The sequence below is a fragment of the Oncorhynchus keta genome, chromosome 11 (genome assembly GCF_023373465.1).
Source record: "Oncorhynchus keta strain PuntledgeMale-10-30-2019 chromosome 11, Oket_V2, whole genome shotgun sequence".
NCBI lineage: Eukaryota > Metazoa > Chordata > Actinopteri > Salmoniformes > Salmonidae > Oncorhynchus > Oncorhynchus keta.
Genome location: NC_068431.1, coordinates 10858647 through 10878583, shown reverse-complemented (window position 1 = coordinate 10878583; position 19937 = coordinate 10858647). Strand labels below are relative to the sequence as shown.

The 19937-nt window shown below is 46.1% G+C and overlaps 1 protein-coding gene and 2 long non-coding RNA genes across 36 annotated transcripts in view; 2 read left to right on the top strand and 1 right to left on the bottom strand.

The window, feature by feature from the left end:
- On the top strand, positions 1-1992 carry LOC127933070 (uncharacterized). 30 transcript variants are annotated; one of them, XR_008147243.1, is made up of 7 exons: positions 1-350; positions 392-637; positions 848-970; positions 1049-1540; positions 1587-1668; positions 1710-1791; positions 1874-1992. It is a non-coding gene; the product is annotated as an uncharacterized LOC127933070 (long non-coding RNA). The 30 variants fall into 30 exon arrangements; XR_008147244.1 differs by having other exon boundaries at positions 1710-1750; positions 1792-1938; XR_008147236.1 differs by having other exon boundaries at positions 1628-1791; positions 1874-1947.
- The window catches only part of LOC118389799 (RING finger protein 145-like), a 31559-nt gene continuing 13523 nt past the window's right edge, over positions 1902-19937 (bottom strand). For 3 of the 5 annotated variants that reach the window (XM_035779657.2, XM_035779656.2, XM_052529436.1), the window contains exons 3-11: positions 11804-11912; positions 11450-11541; positions 8366-8601; positions 8049-8224; positions 7653-7793; positions 7175-7357; positions 6793-6940; positions 5386-5742; positions 1902-5057 (exon numbers count right to left, since the gene is read on the bottom strand). In XM_035779657.2, the coding sequence (XP_035635550.1) occupies positions 4572-5057; positions 5386-5742; positions 6793-6940; positions 7175-7357; positions 7653-7793; positions 8049-8224; positions 8366-8601; positions 11450-11541; positions 11804-11912 (1928 nt within the window). In that variant the 3' untranslated portion in view covers positions 1902-4571. The remainder of the gene's footprint in view (positions 5058-5385; positions 5743-6792; positions 6941-7174; positions 7358-7652; positions 7794-8048; positions 8225-8365; positions 8602-11449; positions 11542-11803; positions 11913-19937) is intronic. The other 2 variants (XR_008147226.1, XR_008147227.1) reach the window with 2 other exon arrangements.
- Positions 10454-11339, top strand: LOC127933071 (uncharacterized). Its single transcript, XR_008147258.1, has 3 exons — positions 10454-10571; positions 10617-10706; positions 11246-11339. It is a non-coding gene; the product is annotated as an uncharacterized LOC127933071 (long non-coding RNA).

The window sequence follows — 19937 nt, the reverse complement described above, 5'->3', positions numbered from 1 at the left end:
ACCAGTTATTTACACAAAACTCTAGGGGGTGTGGTATACGGCAGGGCCAACCCCATGGGTAAGGGCAGTGCCTGGACTCAGATCTTAACTGCGGTACAGTGATCATTTAGAACAAACCCCCGAGGAGCCTTATGGCTTTTATAAACTGGTTACCAACGTAATTAGAGCAGTTCAATTAATATATGTCATACCTATTGTATAAGGTCTGATTTACCATGGCTTTCAGCAAATCATAATTCAGGGCTCAAACCATCCAGTTTATATGGTATACGGTCTGTGTATTGTAAAGTGGGACTGACACATGGTAGGGTCTGTGTATTGTAAAGTGGGACTGACACATATGGTATAAGGTCTGTGTATTGTAAAGTGGGACTAACACATATGGTATAAGGTCTGTGTATTGTAAAGTGGGACTGACACATATGGTATAAGGTCTGTGTATTGTAAAGTGGGACTGACACATATGGTATAAGGTCTGTGTATTGTAAAGTGGGACTGACACATATGGTATAAGGTCTGTGTATTGTAAAGTGGGACTGACACATATGGTATAAGGTCTGTGTATTGTAAAGTGGGACTGACACATATGGTATAAGGTCTGTGTATTGTAAAGTGGGACTGACACATATGGTATAAGGTCTGTGTATTGTAAAGTAGGACGAACACATATGGTATACGGTCTGTGTATTGTAAAGTGGGACTGACACATATGGTATAAGGTCTGTGTATTGTAAAGTGACACATATGGATAAGGTCTGATTGTAAAGTGGGACACATATGGTATAAGGTCTGTGTATTGTAAAGTGGGACTGACACATATGGTATAAGTCTGTGTATTGTATATAAGGTCTGTGTATTGTAAAGTGGGACTGACACATATGGTATAAGGTCTGTGTATTGTAAAGTGGGACTGACACATATGGTATAAGGTCTGTGTATTGTAAAGTGGGACTGACACATATGGTATAAGGTCTGTGTATTGTAAAGTGTCTGACACATATGGTATAAGGTCTGTATTGTAAAGTGGGACTGACACATATGGTATAAGGTCTGTGTATTGTAAAGTGGGACTGACACATATGGTATAAGGTCTGTGTATTGTAAAGTGGGACTGACACATATGGTATAAGGTCTGTGTATTGTAAAGTGGGACTGACACATATGGTATAAGGTCTGTGTATTGTAAAGTGGGACTGACACATATGGTATAAGGTCTGTGTATTGTAAAGTGGGACTGACACATATGGTATAAGGTCTGTGTATTGTAAAGTGGGACTGACACATATGGTATAAGGTCTGTGTATTGTAAAGTGGGACTGACACATATGGTATAAGGTCTGTGTATTGTAAAGTGGGACTGACACATATGGTATAAGGTCTGTGTATTGTAAAGTGGGACTGACACATATGGTATAAGGTCTGTGTATTGTAAAGTGGGACTGACACATATGGTATAAGGTCTGTGTATTGTAAAGTGGGACTGACACATATGGTATAAGGTCTGTGTATTGTAAAGTGGGACTGACACATATGGTATAAGGTCTGTATAAGGTATTGTAAAGTGGGACTGACACATATGGTATAAGGTCTGTGTATTGTAAAGTGGGACTAACACATATGGTATAAGGTCTGTGTATTGTAAAGTGGGACTGACACATATGGTATAAGGTCTGTTTATTGTAAAGTGGGACTGACACATATGGTATAAGGTCTGTGTATTGTAAAGTGGGACTGACACATATGGTATAAGGTCTGTGTATTGTAAAGTGGGACTAACACATATGGTATAAGGTCTGTGTATTGTAAAGTGGGACTGACACATATGGTATAAGGTCTGTGTATTGTAAAGTGGGACTGACACATATGGTATAAGGTCTGTGTATTGTAAAGTGGGACTGACACAGACTTGACAAACTTTAATGCGGTGCCAGAACAGGCTCCAAAAACCTGGGTGGTCAGAGAAGATCCTCTCCTCCCTCAAATCTTACGTCACCTTCTACCCAGATCACACTGATCTGGGTATTTTTCTCCAGCTAATTCCACCCCATGCCAGTTCTCTTGACATCAGCCTCCACCTTCCACCCCATGCCAGTTCTCTTGACATCAGCCTCCACCTTCCACCCCATGCCAGTTCTCTTGACATCAGCCTCCACCTTCCACCCCATGCCAGTTCTCTTGACATTTGTCTCCACCTTCCACCCCTGTGGCCTTTTCATTTATTTGATTGAACCTTTATTTAACTAGGCAAGTCAGTTTAGAACAAGTTCTTACTTACAATGACGACCTACACCGGCCAAACCTGGACCAATTGTGCGCCACCCTATGGGAGTCCCAATCACGGCAGGTTGTGATACAGCCCAGGATCAAACCAGGGTGTCTGTAGTGACGCCTCAAGCACTGAGCTGCAGTGCCCCTTAGACCACTGCTCCACGCAGGAGCCCTTGTGGGTTTTATTTATATTTAACTAGGCAAGTTAATTAAGAGCAAATTCTTATTCACAATGGAAGGCTTGTGGGTTCCAGGATAGAGCTTGCATGGTGATGTTGGAAGTTGTGGCCAATCCATCACCATCTATAACATTCAAAATCACTAACACAAAAAGACTGCAGAATATGCAGGTTAAAATTAGATTGTAGAATTTGACATTCAGCAGTTTTGTAAAATAAAAAAAGGCAACACCAGGCAAATTTCTTACCAAAACAATTTGACTGGAAATCAGCATTCACAGAGCATGTCATTCTTTGTATTCTAAAAAATAAAACAAAAATTAATTTGTAGGTCTTCTCAAAAGAAACATTCCATTCCAAATAGGAATGCATTTCAAATGCTAAAAGTCCTCTTCAAAATGTCGATGTCATGATGTATGTAAAATACTGTACACTCTTAGCCGTTTCTCCCAATACAGACTCAAGAAAATGTCCAAAAGCCACCAATTCATTGATGGAACATTTGACAAGTTTGATCATACATAATACCATGTATTCATTCTCAAAATTGTGACAAATAATACTGTTTTAGGTCAATTCAGCGCTGGTAACTCCCTCAATCGGTGATCAGCTCTCTTCACACTTCAACCGAAAGGGTTACTAGTGATCACACAAGCCTCTGATCACGTCATACTGGGGGAGGTTCAGCTTTAACACTGAATGGCAGGCATATCAAAATTCCTCTTCAGATACAATATACATGTTTATAAACACACATTTATATAGGGCTTTTTCTCATACATACCAAAAACTATTTGGTACCTGACAAAGACAACATTGGAGCGTCGCTATAAATGACAGTGCAGATGGCTCCATTACATATCATGTAAATAAAGTTCCCATGGCTGTCGGACGGCGACTGCGTTCAAGCCTAAACGTATATAAAGCGCCACATGGGTCTGTTCTCTTCAGTATGAATGAATTGAATCGAAACACACACACACAGGGAGCATTGGTGTCTTCCACCTACACACCAGCCTGCCCCGTCCCTGGACGTGGTAACATTCAGGTTGTGTAACAGATTATCAGGCCCAAACAGGGCAGGCCGGGGGGGGGGGGTGCTAACGTTAGTAACCTACAGAGGGTCATATCCCTTGATATAATTAACACTGGTCTTGAATCACAGCTCAATTGGAAAATATTGGATGTTGAATGCGCATTAATGAAACTACAAAATGCTGTGGCTGAGTTGTCTGCTGTTTAATGGATGTACAGTAGAATACAACTCAACTTCAAAGCTGCATTTTGTTGTTCATCTCAGTGGCCTTGTGTTTAGAGTTTCCACCCCGAAATCGTTAGGTTGTGAGTTCAATCCCGGCCCAGTCCTACCAGAGACTGAAGAAATGGGACCCAATTTGCATCTACTTAAGACTCCGTGTTAAAGAGAGAGATTGGAGGTAAGGCCCCCAGATAGACTAGTGGAGAGGGGAGGCAACCCGGTTTCTGAAGTGTGCAGGTACTGTAGTGTGTTGTTCCAACTAGGCACCACACCTGACCAACTGAGCTAACGAATCACTTCAGTAATTGACTAAATTCAACACACCTGGTCTTCCAGGTGGGTTAAAACAACATGACGGTCCTGGAGGGCCGCAGGCACAGGGTTGCCGACCCCTGGACTAGAGTCCCGTCCAGGGTGTGTACTCGTACATCAACCTGCCTCATGCTACAGAGACAGAGATCTGCTGCCATGAGTGGAGGTGATATGGTCTGTGGTGGTTCTGGCTCACACAAGGCTACTTACGTATTTTGTCAACAAGTGGGAGAAGTCAATGCATATTTCTCAACAGTGAAATGTAATGTTCAGCATGGCATCTCAGAATCAAAACATTACTAAAGTCTGCATCAGATTTCATACAATCCTATAGGATTAATAACCATGAAATGTTAATGAGTTTAAAAAACAAAATCTAAGAAACAGGCCAACAAATAGATGAGTTCATTAATGGGGAGGTGTTGGATAGTGGCAAGTCAGTCCAACAGTTAACCAGCAACCTCCATCTTGGTTACTTAGTCTTTAGCTGTGTGTGAGGTGGTAGTATGCAGGAGTGAGGTTCAGAGGCAGCAGGGGCTGGCAGACCGTTCTGACTAGAGTTCAGCTCTACATGCTGAGGATGTTGCTGCTGCTGGTGAAGAGGCAGACTGCTGGGGCTGGCGATGCCGGAGACATGACTCCCCCGAGCCCTGTGACAGACCGGCCACCTGGCCCTCCAAATACACACTGTCCACTGTGTCAGCCTGCTGGGGGCCCGGGGCATTCTCCTCTGCCTTGCCCTCAAGCTCTAGGTTAGGGTTAGCAGAGGGGCTGGCTTGGCTCCCTTCAACAGGAACACCGTTCTGAGTAACGGTTTTGTCCCCCTCAACAGCCACTGGCTCTCCTTGCCCAGCCTCTGCTGGGTTGGGATTGGCTGGTAGAATGTCCTGGGCGGGTACTGCGGTGGCACTGGCAGGCTGTGATTGGCTCTTCAGCTGTTTGTGACAGAGGGGGCAGGTCTCCTGTACATAAAGCCACTTCTTGAGACAGCCAGCGTGGAAGAAGTGGCTGCAAGGGGTGATGACAGCAGACGTCATGTCCTACAGCAAGGGACAAGACACTGGTTAACTACTGAACTGGAAAAGCCTACTACAATGCCAGATTCAACATGGACCCTTTTCTGATGAGTTGAAGTTACATATCCTCATTCAAACTAAAAACGTTCCTTCTCTATGAATAATATATATTTATTTTATGCTGAAGGAGAACCTACTTCATATCCCCTTTAGCTGTATTATCATCCTCTTCAAATCAGAAGGCTTTTAAAAACACTTATCAGACCAATAACATTGGTCTCAAACACTCACTTTTCTCTTCAAGCATGCACACTTCTTCCATGTGCACACATACACACACACACACACACACCTGATAGCAGATGGCGCAGATGTCGTTGTACTTCTTCAGCTGCAGGTCAGAGGCGGTGGGAAGGCTCTTGATCTTGTTGACGGCTTCTCTGCGCAGCAGGAAGCTCTGCCAGCCCAGCTGGGCGCGCAGCCAGACGTTGTAGTAGGAGTGAATGAAGATGATGGTGGAGCCCATCACTGTCCACTCCCCGAACACAGTCTCTGACACGCCGTAGGCCACCACCACGAGCGCCACCAGGAACTCCAGCAGCCGGTAGGTTCCGTTCACGTAGTAGATGACGTCGTCCATGTTCTGTACGGGCTCCTTACGTACCTCCTCCACCATGAACAAGATGTAGATGAGCAGGGTACCCAGCACCTAGGGGACAGGGAGGGTTAAGATCACAGGTCATATTACAAACTAAATCAGTACTCCGTTCTGTTAAAGACCACTTCAGGTCAACGTACCAGAATGTTCTAAAAAAAAAGACAATGATGATGTTTTGAATCTGAAATCGATAGAAAGGTCTTTTTTTTTTTGGGGGTGTTTGACATACCTTCTGCATCCAGAATAATGATAGAGAAATAAGTCATTAAAGTTGAGAAAGCTGTGACATCTTGGTCTTACCCAGGCCTATCCATAAACATTAAGACCCCCCCAGGGGACTTCACTTATCATTTAAATTGGCTTATCAAGGTCATTCGCTTAAATCTACTTCTGTTAGGCCAAAATCGCATTGCGATAGTTCCGTCGGACAGCCCCTGCTTGAATCCAGTTGGCCTCGAATGAGGCATCAGATTAAATATCCACAGCCATTGGAGGCTCAGGGGTCCAGCCTTAACACGAATCTCCTGATCAGACTGTCCATCAATCTGTTTCGGAGCTTTCTAAAAGAATAAGACATGACTAGGTAATGTTCATGGCCCTCTAATGAAGAGATGTTATACCCAGCTATCCAGTTAACAGTAAGACATTACAACCATTAGTGTGTAGATGCATCAAAGCCAGTCTTGGCGTCACCTGAAACATGTTTAGATTGAGAATAAAATATATATTTTAAAGTACCCTTTTTGTTTTAGTTCATATTGGTTTTAAAACATTCTCTACAAGTACATAACATTTCCAGAGTGGGATCTCTGCTACTGAAGTAATCATTTTGGATACAGACTTCAAGAAGGTATGCTAAACATCCTTTACCCAAAGAACCTTTCTATGGCTCTTATTTCAGGGAGATCCAAAACATCAAAGGGCCAATCACGTGTTGACTCCACCTCTCGGAGCGCGCAGGGTTTTCCGTACTTCAGAAGTAACGTACCCTTACAGGTGGCCAGGGAATAGCATGGGGGAGCTTACAGCTAACGGTCCTTACCGCGCCCGTCTCCATGCGTCTCTCTCTCCACAGCAACAGAGCTTGGTGTGTGTGTGTACCTGCAGTGAGGTGAGGATGCTAGAGGAGATGATGATGAGGAGCCAGAAGTCCATGAGGAAGAACTGGCAGATCATGTAGGCCATATAGGCTGGGAAGATCAGCAGGAACAAGCAGAGACTCACGGCCCGGAAGTGCTTCCACAGGCTCCTGAACAGAGCAACCACCAACACAACTATTAGTAGGGAACCGCCTCGGAGGTTGTCGATAAAGTTGTGTCGAATTCAATCATATAGTTGGGTTTACATTTGAAGTGACTCTGCTGCCCATTTCTCTGTATAAATAAAGGGTGAATACATCCCTCTCTGTGTGTACCCTATGGGCCCTAGTCAAAAGCAGAGCAAAAATAGAGTCACATGTCAAAATCAGCCTTGAACATCTTACTTGTCCCGGGAGGCCCCTAGAGCCAGTACAATGGGGTCAGCTATCTCCAGCATGGACTGTAGGATGGAGGCCACCACGATGAAGAGGATGATACTCAGGAGGAAGGCTCGGTGGATGACCTGCAGTTCAATCAGACCTGTCTGGACAGCCAGGATCAGTAACGTGATGCCCTCTGTCATCCCCCTGAGATAGGAGGGAGGTAGGAAAGTAGGGGAAGAGCGATTCAAAAATATTCTGTCTTTTTTAAATGATGTCAGAAAGGAAAAAGATTCCCCCAGTGTTCAAACCTGTGGTCCACAGAACACACTTGACATGAACACACTTAACAGACACGAACACACAGAACACACTTAACAGACATGAACACACAGAACAGACCGTAACAGACCCTTAACACACTTAACACACAGCATCACACAGCATCACACAGCATCACATGGGCTGAATGAGAAGGCAGCTGGGCGGGCAGCGGACTGACCGGTGGATGGTGTTGTCATTCATGAAGGCTCGGTAGCCCTGCAGGTAGAACTTGCAGAGGGTGAGGACACCCAAGGCCACGAAGGAAACAGTGAAGACCAGGCCCAGCAGGGAGTAGGGGGTGCTGCAGCACTCTGCAATACTGGGGGGGGGACAAGGAGAATGAGTTACTCAAAGGTCATACATGTATTTGTAATAGATGGACCACATCCCATTTTCTAGGATTTAAAACAAGACACGTGAGTGAAACTGTAGAACTTGAGACTCAATAACGTTGAGGAAAAAGTTCCAGCGTAACAGGACACCTTGGGTTTCAAACCTCTCGCATACCACACAGGATAAGCATTCCATGACAGAAACTGCAATACCACGAAAGTGTTGGTAGTGCTGGTCCCACCTGGTGAGGAACAGGAAGAGCAGCCGCTCTCTGGAGGTGGGCTGGTCCCGGCTACTGAAGTAGCTGTAGATCTGCAGGGCGAACAGAACCAACCAGAAGCACATGAAGAGGACGGGCAGAACCAGCTGGTTCCACAGGGACATCCCCAGAGCCAGCAGCCCGTACACCTCCACCACCTGGGCACAAAGAAGAGGATGGTTAGCGACTAGAAATAAAAAACGCATCCAGACGGCTGGTAGATTTACAGTCTCCTGAGAGGGGAAAAAACCACTGAGGATCAGGTAATAATGGACTGACTGAATCTCCTCCAGTTTTACCTGCACCAGCTCCCTGTAGGCGGTCTTGGCCAGGTTGTAGGGCACCAGCAGGTTGGAGGCCAGGAAGTAGATGACCTCGAGGCCCGTGAAGATCATGGCAAAGCGGTTGATGAACACGATGGTCTCCAGGGGGACCAGACAGAGACGGGCCACCAGGGGGAGCAGGTGAGCAGAGAACAGCCAGATCCTCTTGGTCTGCATGACGCAGGAGCACAGGGTGCACACCACCAGCTGAGCTGGAGAGAGAGGCAGGGACACAGGAGGGACGGGGTTAATACACACAGGGTGTAGGTGAACGTCCACCATACACTCTGTAGTGGCAGCCGCGGTGTAAAACAAAGCCAAGGAATCAATCAGTCCCTCCCCTTGTCAGGGAAAGGGTTGCCGTCGTTAAAAGTCAAAGTAGCAGTGGGTTACCCAACAGAAGGACAATCCGCTCATCATCAGGTCATTACATAAAGGCATTTCACAGGCAGGCCTCCTATTCATGAAGACATAAGACACTGGTTGCTTGCTTTCAGCCTTTTACTGAGCTCTGAATACAACAATATTATGGCCAGTCGTATTTTTAGAAGAGGCGGATCCCACACCCCAGTAAACTAAGAGCCTACAGATACTGCAGAACCACAACAAGCTTCCCTCTTGTGAAAGAAGCAGCACGACAAAGAAACACATCAATGAGTGAGCAAGAGAGAGCGAGCGTGGGGGGAAAGGTAGAGATTAAACGAGAGATATTGAGAGGCCTGTCAGAGTTGTGGGTGTCCCCGTTGTTACAGGAATGCTGTGGCTGCATTCAGAAGCTCCACCTCGCTGTGTTAGAGCCCATTAGAGAGCTGAGGAGCTCTGTGGAAAACGGCAGCTCAGAGCAACAGATTCAATCGCTCCCACTGACAACCCCCTGAACACCCTACCTACTGCCAATGATGAAGCAAGGGAACACCTTCCATGTGCCTAAAGGTTGTAGGGCGAACCTAGTTTAGTTAGTTAACTATGAGGCTGGTAGTGAAAGGTGGGACTGTGTTTAGTTAGTTACCTATGAGGCTGGTAGTGAAAGGTGGGACCGTGTTTGAAGGTGGTCCTTCTGGTAGCTCAGTTGGGACTGTGCGCTTGTAACCTAGGAGGCTGGTTCAAAGGTGGGACCACCCATGTTTAGAATGTATGCACCATGACTGTAGTGAAAGGTGGGACTGTGTTTAAAAGCGTTACCTAAAGGCTGGTATTAATTACTTATTTATTAGTTACCTATGAGGCTGGTAGTGAAAGGTGGGACTGTGTTTAGTTAGTTACCTATGAGGCTGGTAGTGAAAGGTGGGACTGTTTAGTTAGTTACCTATGAGGCTGATAGTGAAAGGTGGGACTGTGTTTAGTTAGTTACCTATGAGGCTGGTAGTGAAAGGTGGGACTGTGTTTAGTTAGTTACCTATGAGGCTGGTAGTGAAAGGTGGGACTGTGTTTAGTTAGTTACCTATGAGGCTGGTAGTGAAAGGTGGGACTGTGTTTAGTTAGTTACCTATGAGGCTGGTAGTGAAAGGTGGGACTGTGTTTAGTTAGTTACCTATGAGGCTGGTAGTGAAAGGTGGGACTGTGTTTAGTTAGTTACCTATGAGGCTGGTAGTGAAAGGTGGGACTGTGTTTAGTTAGTTACCTATGAGGCTGGTAGTGAAAGGTGGGACTGTGTTTAGTTAGTTACCTATGAGGCTGGTAGTGAAAGGTGGGACTGTGTTTAGTTAGTTACCTATGAGACTGGTAGTGAAAGGTGGGACTGTGTTTAGTTAGTTACCTAGGAGGCTGGTAGTGAAAGGTGGGACTGTGTTTAGTTAGTTACCTATGAGGCTGGTAGTGAAAGGTGGGACCGTGTTTAGTTAGTTACCTATGATGCTGGTAGTGAAAGGTGGGACTGTGTTTAGTTAGTTACCTATGATGCTGGTAGTGAAAGGTGGGACTGTGTTTAGTTAGTTACCTATGAGGCTGGTAGTGAAAGGTGGGACCGTGTTTAGTTAGTTACCTATGAGGCTGGTAGTGAAAGGTGGGACCGTGTTTGGTTAGTTACCTATGAGGCTGGTAGTGAAAGGTGGGACCGTGTTTAGTTAGTTACCTATGAGGCTGGTAGTGAAAGGTGGGACTGTGTTTAGTTAGTTACCTATGAGGCTGGTAGTGAAAGGTGGGACTGTGTTTAGTTAGTTACCTATGAGGCTGGTAGTGAAAGGTGGGACTGTGTTTAGTTATTTACCTATGAGGCTGGTAGTGAAAGGTGGGACTGTGTTTAGTTAGTTACCTATGAGGCTGGTAGTGAAAGGTGGGACTGTGTTTAGTTAGTTACCTATGAGGCTGGTAGTGAAAGGTGGGACCGTGTTTAGTTAGTTACCTATGAGGCTGGTAGTGAAAGGTGGGACCGTGTTTAGTTAGTTACCTATGAGGCTGGTAGTGAAAGGTGGGACCGTGTTTAGTTAGTTACCTATGAGGCTGGTAGTGAAAGGTGGGACCGTGTTTAGTTAGTTACCTATGAGGCTGGTAGTGAAAGGTGGGACCGTGTTTAGTTAGTTACCTATGAGGCTGGTAGTGAAAGGTGGGACCGTGTTTAGTTAGTTACCTATGAGGCTGGTGGTGAAAGGTGGGACCGTGTTTAGTTAGTTACCTATGAGGCTGGTAGTGAAAGGTGGGACCGTGTTTAGTTAGTTACCTATGAGGCTGGTGTGAAAGGTGGGACTGTGTTTAGTTAGTTACCTATGAGGCTGGTAGTGAAAGGTGGGACCGTGTTTAGTTAGTTACCTATGAGGCTGGTAGTGAAAGGTGGGACTGTGTTTAGTTAGTTACCTATGAGGCTGGTAGTGAAAGGTGGGACCGTGTTTAGTTAGTTACCTATGAGGCTGGTAGTGAAAGGTGGGACTGTGTTTAGTTAGTTACCTATGAGGCTGGTAGTGAAAGGTGGGACTGTGTTTAGTTAGTTACCTATGAGGCTGGTAGTGAAAGGTGGGACTGTGTTTAGTTATTTACCTATGAGGCTGGTAGTGAAAGGTGGGACTGTGTTTAGTTATTTACCTATGAGGCTGGTAGTGAAAGGTGGGACTGTGTTTAGTTAGTTACCTATGAGGGCGGTAGAGAAGCGGTTCATGGACAGTGGCTCCAGGTAGAGCGGTTCCTCGTACCCAGAGTCCAGCTCACTGCGGACATAATCCCTAAAAACAAGACAAACTAGAGATCAGTTCACCTCTAGTCACTGGCTAGATACAGAAATATCCTTCAGAGAATTCAACAAGTTCCACACACCCAGGGCCTGTAGAAGCTTGATTCACTCAATACTATTACCTACCTGTTTTATGGAGCAATATGAAAATAGTTAACAATCACAGCACGCAATGGCTTTTTAAAATGACCTTCCAAACACATTTCACTCCTTGCTAACAATATAAAGTCTGTATGTACGTCTCGCTCTCTCACCTGGACACCTGGTGTCCAGCGAAGAGCAGCAGGGCAGTTAGCACGTACAGGTAGAGCTTCACCAGGTGTTGACGAGGCAGAGTCAGGAGCACCAGGCTGAGGATGTAACCTGTCACACAGCAGAACAGAGACATTCAGTCAGGAGAACCAGGCTGAGTCACACAGCAGAACAGAGACATTCAGTCAGGAGAACCAGGCTGAGTCACACAGCAGAACAGAGACATTCAGTCAGGAGCACCACCAGGCTGAGGATTCAGTCAAGAACCAGGCTGAGTCACACAGCAGAACAGAGACATTCAGTCAGGAGAACCAGGCTGAGTCACACAGCAGAACAGAGACATTCAGTCAGGAGAACCAGGCTGAGTCACACAGCAGAACAGAGACATTCAGTCAGGAGAACCAGGCTGAGTCACACAGCAGAACAGAGACATTCAGTCAGGAGAACCAGGCTGAGTCACACAGCAGAACAGAGACATTCAGTCAGGAGAACCAGGCTGAGTCACACAGCACAGAGGGGACTGTACAGCAGAGGGGACTGTACAGCAGAGGGGACTGTACAGCAGAGGGGACTGTACAGCACCATGAAGTAGAATACATATTCATTTCAATTAGACATGATAGCCCACTCAGTAACACGAAAGCAGAAACGCTAGCTAGCTGTCCCGTGGGTAAGTCCAGCTTGTCACACAGCAGTGGTCCAGCAAACTACACTGTTTTTAGTGGGTGGGTGAGCCAATAGGTGGGGATCCCATTGTTCATAGTGTTTGGCTGCTAATCTAGTCCCCAGAGGATTGGTGGAAACTGTTGAACAGGTCTGACACATAAAGTAGGCAGTTTGTGTTGCCTTGAAAGCAGTCGCCAGGGGAATGTATTGAATCATGTCCAGTGTTTCAACTGTCTTTGTGTGTTCCCTTCGTGTATGACGGGTCCTGATAGGAGCAGCCCTGTTGATGAGTCGCTGGAGCTGGTTAAGACCAGTCCTGATAGGAGCAGCCCTGTTGATGAGTCGCTGGAGCTGGTTAAGACCAGATCCCCTGATGAGTCGTTGGAGCTGGTTAAGACAGCCCCCTGTTGATGAGTCGCTGGAGCTGGTTAAGATGAGTCGCTGGAGCTGGTTAAGACCGGTCCTGATAGGAGCAGCCCTGTTGATGAGTCGCTGGAGCTGGTTAAGACCAGTCCTGATAGGAGCAGCCCTGTTGATGAGTCGCTGGAGCTGGTTAAGACCAGTCCTGATAGGAGCAGCCCTGTTGATGAGTCGCTGGAGCTGGTTAAGACGGGTCTGAATGCTCTGATGTTGGGTGGGAAGCTGGAGCTGGTTAAGACCGGTCGGAATATTCTGATGTTGGGTGGGAAGCTGGAGCTGGTTAAGACCGGTCTGAATGCTCTGATGTTGGGTGGGAAGCTGGAGCTGGTTAAGACCGGTCTGAATGCTCTGATGTTGGGTGGGAGCCGTACTGTGGAACAGTAGTCCAGGAGAGTTATCATGGTTTGGTAAATGGTGTGGAAGATGTCTGAAGACAAAGTCCCTTTCCCCATTTCAGAGCACCAAGCCCAGCCAGTTTCCCTGTGACCAGTCTGGTGTGTTCCGACCAGTCTGGTGTGTTCCGACCAGTCTGGTGTGTTCCGACCAGTCTGGTGTGTTCCGACCAGTCTGGTGTGTTCCGACCAGTCTGGTGTGTTCCGACCAGTCTGGTGTGTTCCGACCAGTGTGGGTCAAACTTCCTCCTCTGATACTTTATGGTGTTTACTTGATCATAAAAAGTTTGGTCCGTCGGTTATTGAGATAATTTTACCTCACACACACACACGTTTTATTGATTCTGTTTATCCCATGTGTAACTGTTGCTTGCTTTATCTTGGTCAGGTTACAGTTGTAAATTACATTTACATTACATTTAAGTCATTTAGCAGACGCTCTTATCCAGAGCGACTTACAAATTGGTGCATTCACCTTATGACATCCAGTGGAACAGCCACTTTACAATAGTGCATCTAAATATTTTAAGGGGGGGGTGAGAAGGATTACTTTATCCTATCCTAGGTATTCCTTAAAGAGGTGGGGTTTCAGGTATCTCCGGAAGGTGGTGATTGACTCCGCTGTCCTGGCGTCGTGAGGGAGTGTGTTCCACCATTGGGGAGCCAGAGCAGCGAACGGTTTTGACTGGGCTGAGCGGGAACTGTACTCCCTCAGTGGTAGGGAGGCGAGCAGGCCAGAGGTGGATGAACGCAGTGCCCTTGTTTGGGTGTAGGGCCTGATCAGAGCCTGGAGGTACTGAGGTGCCGTTCCCCTCACAGCTCCGTAGGCAAGCACCATGGTCTTGTAGCGGATGCGAGCTTCAACTGGAAGCCAGTGGAGAGAGCGGAGGAGCGGGGTGACGTGAGAGAACTTGGGAAGGTTGAACACCAGACGGGCTGCGGCGTTCTGGATGAGTTGTAGGGGTTTAATGGCACAGGCAGGAGCCCAGCCAACAGCGAGTTGCAGTAATGACGGGAGATGACAAGTGCCTGGATTAGGACCTGCGCCGCTTCCTGTGTGAGGCAGGGTCTTTCTCTGCGGATGTTGTAGAGCATGAACCTACAGGAACGGGCCACCGCCATGTTAGTTGAGAACGACAGGGTGTTGTCCAGGATCACCCCAAGGTTCTTAGCGCTCTGGGAGGAGGACACAATGGAGTTGTCAACCGTGATGGCGAGATCATGGAACGGGCAGTCCTTCCCCGGGAGGAAGAGCAGCTCCGTCTTGCCGAGGTTCAGCTTGAGGTGGTGATCCGTCATCCACACTGATATGTCTGCCAGACATGCAGAGATGCGATTCACCACCTGGTCATCAGAAGGAGGAAAGGAGAAGATTAATTGTGTGTCGTCTGCATAGCAATGATAGGAGAGACCATGTGAGGTTATGACAGAGCCAAGTGACTTGGTGTATAGCGAGAATAGGAGGGCCTAGAACAGAGCCCTGGGGGACACCAGTGGTGAGAGCGCGTGGTGAGGAGACAGATTCTCGCCACGCCACCTGGTAGGAGCGACCTGTCAGGTAGGACGCAATCCAAGCGTGGGCCGCGCCGGAGATGCCCAACTCGGAGAGGGTGGAGAGGAGGATCTGATGGTTCACAGTATCGAAGGCAGCCGATAGGTCTAGAAGGATGAGAATGAGAAGTAAATGAGAAGTTGTTCTCAACTGGCCTACCTTGTTAAATAAAAGGCGAAATACTTTTTTATTAAGCAGATACATTTTTTTATAGACACAAAAAGATAATGTCAATTGCTGTTTAACACATAAGGGACAGATTTAACACAGGCGTCCACTACTGTCTGACTGGCCTTCACTACATGTAGAATCCTGCAACTGTCATTCCAATCCTCTCAGTAATACAGAGTAGTAGTGAGGACAGTGAAAGCAATAATCCTGCCTTCCCTCCACCTTGGTTGAGCGCGGCCTGCCCGGTGTAGGAGTCAAGCAGGAACAGTCAGAGACAAAAATCACCAGGCACTAATACACCCGGGACTCACTGGCCGACTTGGACCCAGCAATAGATCTGGCAATTCACCCTGGGGATTCTATTAGCAAACAGCTAACACACAGCTCTCTGCATCATCCGCTGTGAGGGAGTGCGCATGCGTGAGTGGAAGTCAAACGTGCAACTAAACCTGATCAAACTTTCATTAGAGATCAGGAAGCATGACAAAAACAGTTAACCATCAGGGCTTGAAGAATGGTCAGTGGAGGGAGTCATTCTGGAGAAACAAAAACTAGACAAAGACAAAACATACCCACCCACAAAAACTACAACCCTCCCATTATTGTAATGGTGAGAGGTTTGCATGTCTTGGGGCTATGATATTTGTGCTTTAAAAAAAACTCACAGATCGTTATTCATTCAGGATGATCTGTAATCATGTTAGCATCCACATTAATGTAGAAGTGTTCAGAAACATTCTATTCACAATAAAAGTGACTACAAAATGACATGATTTACCAATCAGTTATTGGGCACAAAATCTGAAAACAAACTGCAAATGCATCCAACATGTTTGTAGAGACACAAGCTTGATGTAACCACTGCCCAGTATGAACGTGACAAAAAGACACAAGCTTGATGTAACCACTGCCCAGTATGAACGTGACAAAAAGACACAAGCTTGATGTAACCACTGCCCAGTATGAACGTGACAAAAAGACAAGCTTGATGTAACCACTGCCCAGTATGAACGTGACAAAAGACACAAGCTTGGTGTAACCACTGCCCAGTATGAACGTGACAAAAAGACACAAGCTTGATGTAACCACTGCCCAGTATGAACGTGACAAAAGACACAAGCTTGATGTAACCACTGCCCAGTATGAACGTGACAAAAGACACAAGCTTGATGTAACCACTGCCCAGTATGAACGTGACAAAAGACAAGCTTGATGTAACCACTGCCCAGTATGAACGTGACAAAAGACACAAGCTGCCACTGCCCAGTATGAACGTGACAAAAGACACAAGCTTGATGTAACCACTGCCCAGTATGAACGTGACAAAAAGACACAAGCTTGATGTAACCACTGCCCAGTATGAACGTGACAAAAGACACAAGCTTGATGTAACCACTGCCCAGTATGAACGTGACAAAAGACACAAGCTTGATGTAACCACTGCCCAGTATGAACGTGACAAAAGACACAAGCTTGATGTAACCACTGCCCAGTATGAACGTGACAAAAGACACAAGCTTGATGTAACCACTGCCCAGTATGAACGTGACAAAAAGACACAAGCTTGATGTAACCACTGCCCAGTATGAACGTGACAAAAAGACACAAGCTGATGTAACCACTGCCCAGTATGAAAAAGACAAGCCCAGTGAATGACAACCAAGTATGAACGTGACAAAAAGACACAAGCTTGATGTAACCACTGCCCAGTATGAACGCGTGACAAAAAGACACAAGCTGAATGTAACCACTGCCCAGTATGAACGTGACAAAAAGACACAAGCTTGATGTAACCACTGCCCAGTATGAACGTGACAAAAAGACACAAGCTTGATGTAACCACTGCCCAGTATGAACGTGACAAAAAGACACAAGCTTGATGTAACCACTGCCCAGTATGAACGTGACAAAAAGACACAAGCTGAATGTAACCACTGCCCAGTATGAACGTGACAAAAAGACACAAGCTTGGTGTAACCACTGCCCAGTATGAACGTGACAAAAAGACACAAGCTTGGTGTAACCACTGCCCAGTATGAACGTGACAAAAAGACACAAGCTGAATGTAACCACTGCCCAGTATGAACGTGACAAAAAGACACAAGCTTGATGTAACCACTGCCCAGTATGAACGTGACAAAAAGACACAAGCTGAATGTAACCACTGCCCAGTATGAACGTGACAAAAAGACACAAGCTGAATGTAACCACTGCCCAGTATGAACGTGACAAAAAGACACAAGCTTGGTGTAACCACTGCCCAGTATGAACGTGACAAAAGACAAGCTTGGTGTAACCACTGCCCAGTATGAACGTGACAAAAGATACAAGCTTGATGTAACCACTGCCCAGTATGAACGTGACAAAAAGACACAAGCTTGATGTAACCACTGCCCAGTATGAACGTGACAAAAGACACAAGCTTGATGTAACCACTGCCCAGTATGAACGTGACAAAAAGACACAAGCTTGGTGTAACCACTGCCCAGTATGAACGTGACAAAAGACACAAGCTTGATGTAACCACTGCCCAGTATGAACGTGACAAAAGACAAGCTTGGTGTAACCACTGCCCAGTATGAACGTGACAAAAGACACAAGCTTGATGTAACCACTGCCCAGTATGAACGTGACAAAAAGACACAAGCTGAATGTAACCACTGCCCAGTATGAACGTGACAAAAGACACAAGCTTGGTGTAACCACTGCCCAGTATGAACGTGACAAAAAGACACAAGCTTGATGTAACCACTGCCCAGTATGAACGTGACAAAAGACAAGCTGAATGTAACCACTGCCCAGTATGAACGTGACAAAAGACAAGCTTGATGTAACCACTGCCCAGTATGAACGTGACAAAAGACACAAGCTGAATGTAACCACTGCCCAGTATGAACGTGACAAAAAGACAAGCATGTAACCACTGCCCAGTATGAACGTGACAAAAAGACAAGCTTGGTGTAACCACTGCCCAGTATGAACGTGACAAAAGACACAAGCTTGATGTAACCACTGCCCAGTATGAACGTGACAAAAGACAAGCTGAATGTAACCACTGCCCAGTATGAACGTGACAAAAGACACAAGCAATGTAACCACTGCCCAGTATGAACGTGACAAAAGACACAAGCTGAATGTAACCACTGCCCAGTATGAACGTGACAAAAAGACACAAGCTTGATGTAACCACTGCCCAGTATGAACGTGACAAAAGACACAAGCTTGATGTAACCACTGCCCAGTATGAACGTGACAAAAGACACAAGCTTGATGTAACCACTGCCCAGTATGAACGTGACAAAAGACACAAGCTTGATGTAACCACTGCCCAGTATGAACGTGACAAAAGACACAAGCTTGATGTAACCACTGCCCAGTATGAACGTGACAAAAAGACAAGCTTGATGTAACCACTGCCCAGTATGAACGTGACAAAAGACACAAGCTTGGTGTAACCACTGCCCAGTATGAACGTGACAAAAAGACACAAGCTTGATGTAACCACTGCCCAGTATGAACGTGACAAAAAGACACAAGCTTGGTGTAACCACTGCCCAGTATGAACGTGACAAAAGACACAAGCTTGATGTAACCACTGCCCAGTATGAACGTGACAAAAAGACACAAGCTTGATGTAACCACTGCCCAGTATGAACGTGACAAAAGACACAAGCTTGATGTAACCACTGCCCAGTATGAACGTGACAAAAGACACAAGCTTGATGTAACCACTGCCCAGTATGAACGTGACAAAAGACACAAGCTTGATGTAACCACTGCCCAGTATGAACGTGACAAAAGACACAAGCTGAATGTAACCACTGCCCAGTATGAACGTGACAAAAAGACACAAGCTTGATGTAACCACTGCCCAGTATGAACGTGACAAAAGACACAAGCTTGATGTAACCACTGCCCAGTATGAACGTGACAAAAAGACACAAGCTTGATGTAACCACTGCCCAGTATGAACGTGACAAAAGACACAAGCTGAATGTAACCACTGCCCAGTATGAACGTGACAAAAAGACACAAGCTTGATGTAACCACTGCCCAGTATGAACGTGACAAAAAGACACAAGCTTGATGTAACCACTGCCCAGTATGAACGTGACAAAAAGACACAAGCTTGATGTAACCACTGCCCAGTATGAACGTGACAAAAAGACACAAGCTTGATGTAACCACTGCCCAGTATGAACGTGACAAAAAGACACAAGCTTGATGTAACCACTGCCCAGTATGAACGTGACAAAAAGACACAAGCTTGATGTAACCACTGCCCAGTATGAACGTGACAAAAAGACACAAGCTTGATGTAACCACTGCCCAGTATGAACGTGACAAAAAGACACAAGCTGCCCAGTATGAACGTGACAAAAAGACACAAGCTTGATGTAACCACTGCCCAGTATGAACGTGACAAAAGACACAAGCTGAATGTAACCACTGCCCAGTATGAACGTGACAAAAGACACAAGCTTGGTGTAACCACTGCCCAGTATGAACGTGACAAAAGACACAAGCTTGGTGTAACCACTGCCCAGTATGAACGTGACAAAAAGACACAAGCTGAATGTAACCACTGCCCAGTATGAACGTGACAAAAGACACAAGCTTGGTGTAACCACTGCCCAGTATGAACGTGACAAAAGACACAAGCTTGGTGTAACCACTGCCCAGTATGAACGTGACAAAAAGACACAAGCTTGATGTAACCACTGCCCAGTATGAACGTGACAAAAAGACACAAGACTGCCCAGTATGAACGTGACAAAAGACACAAGCTTGATGTAACCACTGCCCAGTATGAACGTGACAAAAAGACACAAGCTGAATGTAACCACTGCCCAGTATGAACGTGACAAAAAGATACAAGCTTGATGTAACCACTGCCCAGTATGAACGTGACAAAAAGACACAAGCTGAATGTAA